This window comes from Podarcis raffonei, chromosome 2 (genome assembly GCF_027172205.1).
Source record: "Podarcis raffonei isolate rPodRaf1 chromosome 2, rPodRaf1.pri, whole genome shotgun sequence".
NCBI classification, from domain to species: Eukaryota; Metazoa; Chordata; class Lepidosauria; order Squamata; family Lacertidae; genus Podarcis; species Podarcis raffonei.
In genome coordinates this window covers 117,068,936-117,080,205 of record NC_070603.1, presented here as the reverse complement: position 1 = coordinate 117,080,205, position 11,270 = coordinate 117,068,936, and the positions used below count along the sequence as shown (strand labels likewise).

Here is an 11,270-nt window from a genome sequence, read left to right as displayed (position 1 = left end):
CTTTCCCTGCGTTTTCCACGGGGTGGTGGCACATGATGAAATAAAGACACCCCCCCCCAAGGGCTGCCTCCCCTTCCTCCATCCCCTACATGATGTTGGCCTCGTTTGTGTGTCATCGTACATTTCCCTGTGAGCCTCCACTCACCCCGTGGAAGGAAGGACACAAAAGTGTCCCATTTGATCCAGCGCCCAAGAGGGGCCACCCAGACACCTGTGGGAAACCTGCAAGGATGACTAGAGAGCAAAAGCAGCCTTGCCCCCCCTGCAGCCTCCAGCAACCGATCTTTACAAGCATGGGCGCCAACTTGAATAAAAATATTATTGGCGGGGGGAGCAGATAAGCCCTAATCCCCTCCACTTTGGCTTGGTTTTATCACTTGCCCTCGGTCACCTCCAGCACCTTCTCCTGCTTCTTGGCAGTGGCACGCACCCCTTTCCCCGGGCACCCTGAGCTGGGGGTCTGGCCCAATGCCCACCCCCACTGCTGACAGGCAACACCACGCAGCCCCTTCCACACCATCCTTGGTCAAAAAAGCAGCCCTCATTACAAATGGGAGGGGCCAAAGGCCACATTGGGAACCCCAGGGAGAAGCTGACTGGAGTGGCCATTTTGCCTAGAATGGACAAATGTTGGCTGTGTCCCTAACACATTTCTCTTGCATTGGCAGTCAGAATGCAGAAAAACAATGGGAGCACTAAGCATGTTCAAGAATGCTGTTTGAAGGCACACAACACAGTGTGACTTTAAATGACACAATGGATGAAACATCAGGGCTTAGACTGAACCCTTTTTAAAGTAGGCCATGCTGGGAGTAGGCTTACATAGAACTGAGCAAATGCCAATATTGCATGAGGTTGCAGAGCAGAGAGAGAAAGAGAGAAACCAATAAGGGTTATTCCATTGCTACCGCTACTGTCACCTAGTAACAGTCACTCCATCACTGTTTCTACCCCAACTGGTCATTATAACTTTAAGAACTAGTACCTGAGCTTGTTCCTTTCCTCCTCCCTCCCCATTCCCCTTTCCTTTTATGTCACTTTTAGCTTCTTTTTCATTGATTTGTGAAACTGCATTCTTATTGCACCGCAAACACATGCTTATGTTCAAAGAAAGTGGTTTGAGAAGCACATTCACACTAAATCAAGCATTGCTGCAACCAGCAAGTTTTCAAACCATAGTGATAGGTGGAGCAGAGAAACAAACTGCTATGACTGTTGGAAACGCAGCTGAAATTATGGCAAGGTGTTGTGAGCAGGTGCTAGCAACATGGGGACCTAGCGCTGGTTAAATCATTTATTCCCCCCTCACACTGCTTTTTATCCCCAAAACAGCTCTGTGGGGCTGACTGGTATCAGGAACAGCAACGGGTCCAGGGGATTCTGAATTCCTAAAGCTAAAAAGGGACTTGAACCCAACTCTCCCCAAGCCCAAGTTTCTAGGCATCTGGTTGTCTCCCCCGTCTCTGCCGCCCAAAGTCAACAAGGGCAGGCTGAAAAGTTACGCATTTACCTGCTGGGGAATATGGTTAGGTAAAGGGACCCCTGACTATTAAGTCCAGTCGTGGCTGACTTTGGGGTTGCGGTGCTCATCTCGCTTTATTGGCTGAGGGAGCTGGCATACAGCTTCCGGGTCATGGGGCCAGCATGACCAAGCAGCTTCTGGCGAACCAGAGGAGCGCACAGAAACGCCAATTACCTTCCTGCCGGAGCGGTACCTATTTATCTACTTGCACTTTGACGTGCTTTCGAACTGCTAGGTTGGCAGGAGCAGGGACAGAGCAACGGGAGCTCACCCTGTCATGGGGATTTGAACTGCTGACCTTCTGATCGGCAAGTCCTAGGCTGTGTAGTTTAACCCACAGCGCCACCCGCGTCCGCTATGCAAGACCTTAGCCAGGGCCATTAATCTCTTAGCAGGCAGGCAGAGCAGTAAATTCACAGGCAGCACTTAACTGGATTAAAAGCAGTTTACATTCCTTTACATGATATAAGGCAGGTACTACAATATTCTTAATACACAGCTATTTCAGAAACATTTCGCAAGCATTAATTAAGAAGAAAATATAGCATTATAAAGAAAATTAAAAAGACACTTTTGCATTACTTTTCGAAACCTCACAGTATTGTAGATGATAAAAATTAAAATTATTGTTTTCCTTACCTGCACTAATGATAGTCATTGTTTGGATGGGGGGCTTTTATCCATTTCCGCAGTCACACAATCAATCAATCAATCAATCAATCATAAAACGAAAAACAAGCCACAGTCACAAAAATGAAGCAACACAAACAAAAATGCGAAAAAATAGCAAAAGCACCAAATATCACCTCAGAACACTGCAATCAGAAATGGAAGACTTTGATTACGATGGGGGGCGGGGGACGACTTAAATTAGCTGCGCAAGGGTCAAAACGGGAGGAAAAAAGCCTTAATTACGATGGGGGGAACTTAAATTAGCTGCACAAGGGTGAAATGGAAACTCAGGAGCACATTTGGCTTCTGAGGCAAAGTTCGAAAACCGGAACACCTACTTCCAGGTTTGCAGTGTTCGAGTTCTGAGTTGTTTGGGAACTAAGCTATTCGAAAATCAAGGTACCACTTTATAACCATCCAAAGTCTCCGTGAATTTTATCTAATCCTCTGTTAAAGCCCTCCAGGTTTTTCAGCCATTGCAAGGGACCACACTTTATTAGGAATATAGGGAGACTTCACACTATGTAGTAATATGGATTAATAATAATAGCCAAGTCATAACACCAGTTACAGATAGGTAGCCGTGTTGGTCTGCCATAGTCAAAACAAAAAAATTTTTTTCCTTCCAGTAGCACCTTAAAGACCAACTAAGTTAGTTCTTGGTATGAGCTTTCGTGTGCATGCACACTTCTTCAGATACATAACAGATACATAACATACAAGTCATAACAGGCATTCATATCTAGAGAAGGAGCTCCATAACTGGGGGGCCACCATGCCAGCCCATTGCTCCATTGAGGTCAGTACTGCCTCCACTGACTGGCAGCAGCTCTGCAGGGTCTTCAGTCAGGGGGCCTTCCCAACCATACCTGGAGATATCCTGGCCAGGGATGATGGGAGTTGTAGTCTTCAGCAAAGAGAGGGCACCAGGTTGGCAATGGTGAAAGCGTCTGTTTCAATCTGAAGATTTTTGCCAGCTTGCTAAGAACGAATTAAGTTAAAATTAGCAACCAGACTTTTAGGAGTTTTCATCACGGAATCAAGTCCCACTTGCTAAATCAGAACTCCCATCCATTTAGGGCAGCAGCAAAATTTATCCAATTCAAAAATGACAAGGAAGCCTACCAATGAAAATATTATAGTGTGAATACTACAACTTACTAGGTATGTGTGTGTTTGTGTGTAATCAAAAGCATGGGAAGCAATCCAGAAGCATTCGCTGCTCCTTGAGAAAACATTTCACAGCTGCAAAGACCTGGGGACATTTAAAGAAAAAGGAAAAAAAAGTTCACGTGATCACTGAGTCATTTCCAGGAAAGGAAGCTCCCGGGGGCTGAAAACAGAGAAAGTGAAACTTAACTCGGGTCTTTGGCGTGAGGGAGCCATGGCTGCTGCTGGGCAGCAGAATCTGGTCCAGAATCTTTGTGATGTAGCCACTTGCTCCATCTGCCTGGAATATTTTAAGGATCCAGTGATCATCCCAGAGTGTGGCCACAACTTCTGCCGGTCTTGCTTGATCCAGCGCTGGGGGGAATCGGAGGCAGAGGCTTCCTGCCCTCAGTGCAGAGAAACAGTCCAGCAAAATAATCTCATCGCCAACCGACAACTGGCAAACTTCTTACAATTAATCAAGAATCTCAGCATTCTAGGAAGGAAAGAAGAAGAAAGAAAAGGAGGTGTCTGCAAGGAGCACCAGGAGCCCCTAAAGCTCTTCTGCAAAGTCCATGAAGCCCCCATCTGCCTGGTGTGTGACAGATCCAGGATACATGAAAATCACAAGGTGATTCCTCTGAAGGAGGCTTTGGAGGAATACAAGGTAGGAGATCCCTGGATCTTGAGGGGGAGAAATAGCTTTGGATTCTTCTTTTTAATTCTCAGATCCAAATTAGGCATGGCATGAATTGGTGTTTGTTTGTTATGTTAAAAGTAGCCAAGGGGAAGCCTCAGGGCTCCTGGGATGGCTGGGAGGAGGGAGTTGAAGTCTTTCTCTCTGCTGGGGTGACAAAGGGATCTTTCCTTGAAATAATCACAGCAACTTCAAAGATTTGAACTGGTACTAAGGTGGGGAGAGAAAGTGTTAACCTCGTCCACATCCCCCAGCAAGGTTGCTTTGTACTTATTAAGAACACTACAAATGTAAATTGCACATACACAACTAAGTACATGTCTCCTTTGGCTAGCAGGATGCTTCCTCAATGCCTTGCAAAGCAGAGAGCAGCAAGGGATCAGCTGGGGGGGAGGGGGGGCTGAGGGCCAGGAATTGACCAGATAGTGCAGGATCCCCCCCACCCAAGTATATGTTGGAAGCAGATTAGGAGTGGGGGTGGAAGCACCTACTGGTGGGGAGCACGCTTATTCTGGGGGTGGTGTGGGGCCTGTGCAATGAGGTTTCAGCAGGGGGGGCTGAGGATCTCCTCCCATCCCAAATGGCAAAGGACTCAATGGTTCAGAGTAGCATCTGCAAAGACAAGGGGAAAATATGACTTTTTCATGGCACCTCGAATTGGACCTGTGCTATTATTATATATATATATAATGCCTTTTAATTCCTTTTTAAAAATCACTTGTTCTACTACAGTGGTTCAAAAATGCTTCTGTGCCATGCAACGCAAATAATGTCAGCTCTGCAAGCAAGGGGTGACCTAACTGGGTCCCTGAGCCCCACAGGGGTGCCGCAGAAAAGAAGGTAGTTGGTCCAGAAAGGTTGAAAACCTATGGACTTTTATTTCCTTCAGTATACTACTTCGCAAGGCCACTGGGTGCAAGAAGCCAGTATAATATCGATCAACTCTCTGTCTGTCTCAATCAAACCTGAGTTTTTCATTTACTCTTTAGGGAGAGATCTGTAGCAGCCTGGAAATTCTGAGGAAAGAGAGAGGGGAAATTTTGGCTTATCAAGCAGCCCTGGACAAGGAAAGCAAAGACCTCCTTGTAAGTGTCTTTATTGTTACTAGACAGGGAACAAGCATTTGAAAAATCAAGTCAGGACTGAGGAGGGATGAGGAAATTTGCCCATTTCAGCTTCTCTGCATTTCGCATTTTTCCATTTTGTCTGCTTATTCATTTATTATTCTGAAAATGAATCAGATGTTAGGGTAGCTACCTCCTTGTATAAATATTTTAATACGTACTTTACCCTACATCCGTGGCTAGAAAAAATGCTCCTTCCTTTAGGCTGTAAAGGTAAAGGTAAAGGTACCCCTGCCCGTACGGGCCAGTCTTGCCAGACTCTAGGGTTGTGCGCCCATCTCACTCAAGAGGCCAGGGGCCAGCACTGTCCGGAGACACTTCCGGGTCACGTGGCCAGCGTGACATCGCTGCTCTTGCGAGCCAGAGCCGCACACGGAAACGCCGTTTACCTTCCCGCTTGTAAGCGGTCCCTATTTATCTACTTGCACCCGGGGGTGCTTTCGAACTGCTAGGTTGGCAGGCGCTGGGACCGAACGATGGGAGCGCACCCCGCTGCGGGGATTCGAACCGCCGACCTTTCGATCAGCAAGCCCTAGGCGCTGAGGCTTTTACCCACAGCGCCACCCGCGTCCCGCCCCTTTAGGCTGTAGCCCTCTGCCAAACAGAAGTCAATAGAAATAGCAATGGAAAGGGCCTCCCCTCAAAATATAGGTTTACATCTTTAGCCACTGGAGGTTTCATGTCTCCAAAAAATCAGAAGTGTCCTCCCTGTGGAATTCTCATAATTCTCTTCCTGGTGTTTGAAAACTGACCATCTTCCACACCCAGACCTCCTCTTTTCTTGCAGAAATTAACAGAAACGGAGAGGCTGAAGATTGTGGAGAAGTTCAGACAACTGCGCCAGTTTCTGGAAGAACAGGAAAAATGTCTGCTGACTCACGTGGAAGAGGTGGAGAAGGAGATTGCAGGGAGAAAGGATGAACAGCTGGCCAGACTCTCCAGGAAACTCTCCTCTCTTGAGAAGATCATCCAGGAGATGGAGGAGAAGAGTCAGCAGCCAGCGAGTGAACTCCTGCAGGTAAGATGGTGGCAGGAACAGCCCAAGGCTCCAGGAGAAGGCTGCCTCCAATCCTTCATGTGCCCCTTTCATGTATACAAGGAGTGCAGGGGCTGAGATGATGGAGCCTCTAGTCAGGTTTGTACAGGAAGACCCAAGAGACCTGGGATGCTTAACTCACCTGAATGCAGACTAGAGATTCGTCTGTGTTCTTGATGGAACGGGAGCTGATCTTCTGCTCTTTGCTGATGATCTGTCTCTGAATGCTTTCCAGTTTGGCAATCCTGCCTTCATGCCCTGTGCTGGGCTTCGTCTAGGATGCGTTCAGGGCTCCTTCCGACATGAGCCAGTCTCTTGACCAAGCTTCTCTTCCCGTTCCCTCCATGACTTCTGGGTTGATCCCCTTCCCCATGGATACAGATTGGCCCAAAATGGTACTCAGTCACAGTGAGCAAAGAGCAAGACAGAGGGCCTCATCCAGACTGCTGCTTGTCTCACCCCTTTCCTCCAGGAAAACCCACTGTTTACTGCTAAATTAGAGCAAACCTCAGCCAGGTTTTCTCTGGATTGACGTTTGCTTTGATGTTACACTAAGGAGCAGGTTTTTCCTGAGGGAAAGAGGCAGGGCAAAGACAAAACCACTTGGACTCGTGTTTTCTGGGCACAGGAAAAGCAGAAGTGTGGAGGAGCCCAAAGAAACACTGAGTTCTTTTATTACCCCTCTGGAGGCATTTTATGCTGCAGGTGCTTTTTTAAATTTCCAGATGGAAAACAGAATTTGAAATTTGGAGACTTCTACGGAAGACAATTTGGGACAATGTCCTAGTTGGATTATCCTTTAGGCTTACTTATGTCTGAATTGCACAATGCAAACTGGATTAAATTAATAAATTATAATCTAAGACAAGAGATGGGGTATAATCTTCTCTTGAACCCACAAACGTGAAATTTCCCTAAAATGCTGGTTGATTTTCAAAAGGATTCAAAAAATTAATTGCAAACTGATGTAGAAATGTGGAGAACTTGATATCGGCAAAATTCATAATTTCAGATTGGAACAATAAAAACTGAGAGAAACAAAAACTGGCTGATTCTGCCATCCTTACCCAAAAGCTTGCCATGTGCCAGGCAGACTGACATCCCAGGGCCAGGGTCTGAGGGGGTCTTCCTAGTGTGACCTGTGATGTGCAGTGAATTGCCTTCTCTTTTCCCCTCTAGGATATGAGAAGCACCTTGGAGAGGTAAGTGAATCTGGCTCATTTCCATTAGTATCACTCCATGAGGCCGGGATGCAAGAACCTCAGACATGGCCCTCCAGGGGCTGCAGGGGGGAGACTGTAGGCCTCACTGCCTGCAGCATCTCACAGGTAAAAGCAGGGGACCCTATTTTGGACTTGTAGCACCCCAGTTCTCCCACCAAGGATCAAGGCCAGAGCACTGCCTCCTCCCTCCCCACATCACTTCACAAAGGGATGGGGGCTCTTTTATTTCTCTTGCACTTTCTATTCATGGACTTTGTGGTAATTTCAATCATCTGAGGAGTCCGTAGTGAGGAAGAATCTCCCCACTCAGTGCCTGCCTGTCCCTCTAGGCTTCCTCCAGCCGGCTTCCTCCTCTCAACTCCTTTCTTTTTCTTTACCAGAAATTGTGGATTTGAATGGGCTGATATTGTTTTTCTTTTCACCAGATATGAGAAAAGAGAGAGCAGAGAAGGAGAGCCACTGGCTTTCCCTCCAGAACTGAGGAACAGGATCTTGGAATCCTGTGATGTAAATCACTTTGTGGAAGATGCAATGAAACAATGGAAAGGTAATGAAAAGTGGCTGCAGGGATTTCACACTGGGAATTGTATCAATGTCCTGATTCACATGGAACCTCACTTGTTTCCACACAATCTGGAGAGGTTGTTTGGGGCTTCTTCAGATTTGCTTAGATTTTCCCCTCATGAAGTGTGTTAAAAAGGGCACCTGCAAGCACCCAGTCCCTCCTCCACCTCCAACCCAGGCTGGCTGGTCTCCCAGCAGCAGAGCAAGGCCTGAGCTGCCTCTTGGTCAGAGTTTCAACCTCACCAGCCATTTCTCGTGCTTCAGCCATCCCAATCTCCTAAGAGTTTCCACACTTCTTATGAGATCAGCCCCATTCCAGGAGGGAAGACTTCCCATTGCACAAGACCTTTGGAATTACATGGTAAAGCTCTGCTGATTCTTCCTCTGCAATTTGGTTTGTCAGCACGCTTGGAAATGCCTGTTTCAACAGCTTTTCCCCACCAGTTTAGTTGGGGCAGATGTTAACCTTCCTCCAGCCCTCCAGTACAGATCCTCATTTTATTTGTAGATTTTGAATGATTGTATTCTGCCATTTTCTAGTATGGATTAGCATTTCTGATTTTCCCATGGAATCATGGAATAGTAGTTTGAAAGGATCCCAAGGACCATCTAGTTTCTACCCCAACCCCCTGCAGTGCAGGAATCACAGCTAAACATGCTAGTTGTTTTAATTCCTTAGGCCTACAGTTGTTGTCTTTGCAATTATTTGTTCTGTCATTTAATCTTTTGTGTGAAATAAGGAAGCAACAGATGCTATGTTATGGTGATGTTTTGTAAAAAGATTTTTTTGGGAGCTGTTGCGGTGTAGCCCATTAAGCCTGTCTTTTTGCTTCCTCAGATGTTCAGTCATTCAGAAATCTTCAGAGAGGTAAATTTCACATGGAGACCCCAATTCACAGGAGGGGGGACTAGTGTTTCATGGGGGTCAAGAGTCTCTTCTGTACAGCCTGACTCTCGCCCCTGCTGTTTGTACCACAAAGGCAGAGAGGGTGGACTTGAAGGTGCAGAAGGGGGGGAGAGAACCTGCCCAGAAGGGTCAGAAAAAGAGGGAAGAGTTTCATTCCTGCCTAGAGAGAGTTGGGTTGCTTTTCCATGTGACCTTTTTCAGGCTTGGTTGCCACATGTCCTCTTTTTCCCAGACAGGTCGTCAGTTTTCATGATAAAAATTTCTCCCCTGGCAGATCTTTAAAATTTGGCAAAATGTCTCAAGTTTTTTTGTTTGGTTTTTTGGTTTACAGTAACCCATGAAATTTTTTCTCATGCATTAGACTCACATCTAAGGCACCTGGCTAAGCTAGTTTGCGATTTTCACTTGCGGGCACGAGGGCCCAGAACGTGACCCCCGCGAAAGTGAGGGGACGCCTGTATATGTTTTTATGTTGTATTTTTATGCTGTGAACCACCCTGTGACCTATGGGTGACAGGCAGTATGCAAATGTAATTGATGATGATGATGATGATGATGATGATGATGATGATGATGGAGGAGCCCTCATCTCCCATCCCAACCCAAAGGCCAATTCCCACAGAGATGGTCAGAGGAAAGCAGCTTCTCTCCTCTCCTGCCTCCTCCAATTCTCTCTTTCCCCTTCACTAGCACAGATAAGATGAGTTGGTTTTACTAGTTGGTTTTTTCTCTTAGAAAATGCCTGGGTTGAGAGGAGGGCAGGCACAATACACATTGCATATAAGAAAGTGGAGAAGACTGATTTAAAAACCAACAAGGAAGATATTCTGATGAGAGTCTGCAAGGAGGAGTCTTAGTCATGCATGCGATGGAAAGAAATCCCATTGACCTGAAAGGGAATATGGTTTTTGGGGGGTTTTCTTATTATTATTATTATTATTATCAGGATGTCCATTTCTGTCTCTCAGCTGACTCTGCCTAATCTTCTCTTTCTGTCATTTCTCCTCAACAGCAAATGTCACTCTGGATCCAGACACAGCCCATCCCAGCCTCATCCTGTCTGAGAATCAGAAAAGCATAAGATGGGGAGACAAAGAGCAAGACCTGCCTGACAATCCTGAGAGATTCAGCAGCTGGCCTTGTGTGTTGGGACGTGAGGGATTCACAGCAGGCAGACATTTCTGGGAAGTCAATGTGGGAAGTGAGAAAGAGTGGGCTTTGGGGGTCACTAGAAAGTCTGTGAGGAGAAAGGGCCTATTCTCCTTCAGTCCTGGGGGAGGGATCTGGGCTTTGGAGAATTGGGAAAGCGGGTACTGGGCCTTCACCTCCCCTGATTACTCTCCTCTGTCCCTGAGGGAGAAGCCCAGGAGGATCCGAGTGACTCTGGACTATGAAGGGGGACGTGTGTCTTTTTCTGACGCTGACTCAGGAGCCAAACTCTACACGTTCTCAGCAGCCTCGTTCTCTGGAGAGACCCTCCTCCCTATCTTTTTTCTGTGGGGATACCAAACGTACCTCAGTATCTCCTGAGGAGACTAAATCTGCCTCTCAGGCCAAGCAGGAGTTTCTCTCCAGACCAAAATGACTGATATAAAAACATTTACCTGCCAAGAGCACTTTTGGCAGTTTTCCCACTCAAAATCAGCAGAAATAACAAAAAAGAGAGGGGGGGTTGTTGTTGTTGCTTTGCATTTTCCTGCTTTTTCCAGAATTCCATCTGCAGTTTCTTCAAGAGATAGTCAACATTTAACAGTCCCAATAAACAATCTTTTCCTCAAATGGGCTCCCTCACCTTCAATCTTGTTCTCTTTTGAGACGTCTGATTTGGCAGAGCACGAGACTCTTAATCCCAGGGTTGTGGGTTTGAGCCCCACATGGGGGAAATGTTTCCTGCACTGCAGGGGTTGGGACTAGATGACCCTTAGGGCTCCTCGCAACTCTGCAATTCTAGGAAACCTTCCTCTCCCCACAAGACCTTATGCAGCTGTGAAAATGCCTACATTATTGGATTAATAGATGACGAAAAAAATGAACCCCTTCACCCACGTCAGTCAGGATAGCTGCTTGCTCTGGAGACCTCGGAAGGGATGAAAATGAAATTGAACAGGGCGTCAGCTTCAAATATCGTCTGCAAATACAGCCTCACCATCTCCACACGTCAGAAGTAAACCTTCTTGCATTGAGTGGGGCTTCTGCTCAGTTATATGTGTTTAGGGTTGATGCATTAACGTTCCTTATTTACAGGCTGGATTCTGTATACCTCGGGTTATATACGCTTCAGGTTACATATGCTTCAGGTTACATACTCCGCTAACCCATAAATAGTGCTTCAGGTTAAGAACTTTGCTTCAGGATGAGAACAGAAATCATGCTCCG

The 11,270-nt window shown here is 46.5% G+C and overlaps 1 protein-coding gene across 2 annotated transcripts; it reads left to right on the top strand.

Moving 5' to 3' along the window:
* Positions 1 to 3,037: 3,037 nt before the first annotated feature.
* On the top strand, positions 3,038 to 10,673 carry LOC128409059 (zinc finger protein RFP-like). 2 transcript variants are annotated; one of them, XM_053379258.1, is made up of 7 exons: positions 3,041 to 4,010; positions 5,030 to 5,125; positions 5,952 to 6,182; positions 7,380 to 7,402; positions 7,849 to 7,970; positions 8,826 to 8,855; positions 9,907 to 10,673. In XM_053379258.1, the coding sequence occupies exons 1-7, from the start codon at positions 3,579 to 3,581 to the stop codon at positions 10,422 to 10,424; spliced, it is 1,452 nt and encodes a 483-aa protein (XP_053235233.1). In that variant the 5' UTR covers positions 3,041 to 3,578; the 3' UTR covers positions 10,425 to 10,673. The 2 variants fall into 2 exon arrangements, with proteins under 2 accessions (XP_053235235.1, XP_053235233.1); XM_053379260.1 differs by lacking the exon at positions 8,826 to 8,855 and having other exon boundaries at positions 3,038 to 4,010.
* Positions 10,674 to 11,270: the final 597 nt, after the last annotated feature.

Excerpts from the sequence above, each read along its gene's own strand:
- LOC128409059 (XM_053379258.1), top strand. The coding sequence starts at position 3,579 with ATGGCTGCTGCTGGGCAGCAGAATCTGGTCCAGAATCTTTGTGATGTA. Across the intron at positions 6,183-7,379 it reads CAGCGAGTGAACTCCTGCAG|GATATGAGAAGCACCTTGGA; the intron begins GTAAGATGGTGG and ends TTTCCCCTCTAG. Across the intron at positions 7,403-7,848 it reads ATGAGAAGCACCTTGGAGAG|ATATGAGAAAAGAGAGAGCA; the intron begins GTAAGTGAATCT and ends TCTTTTCACCAG.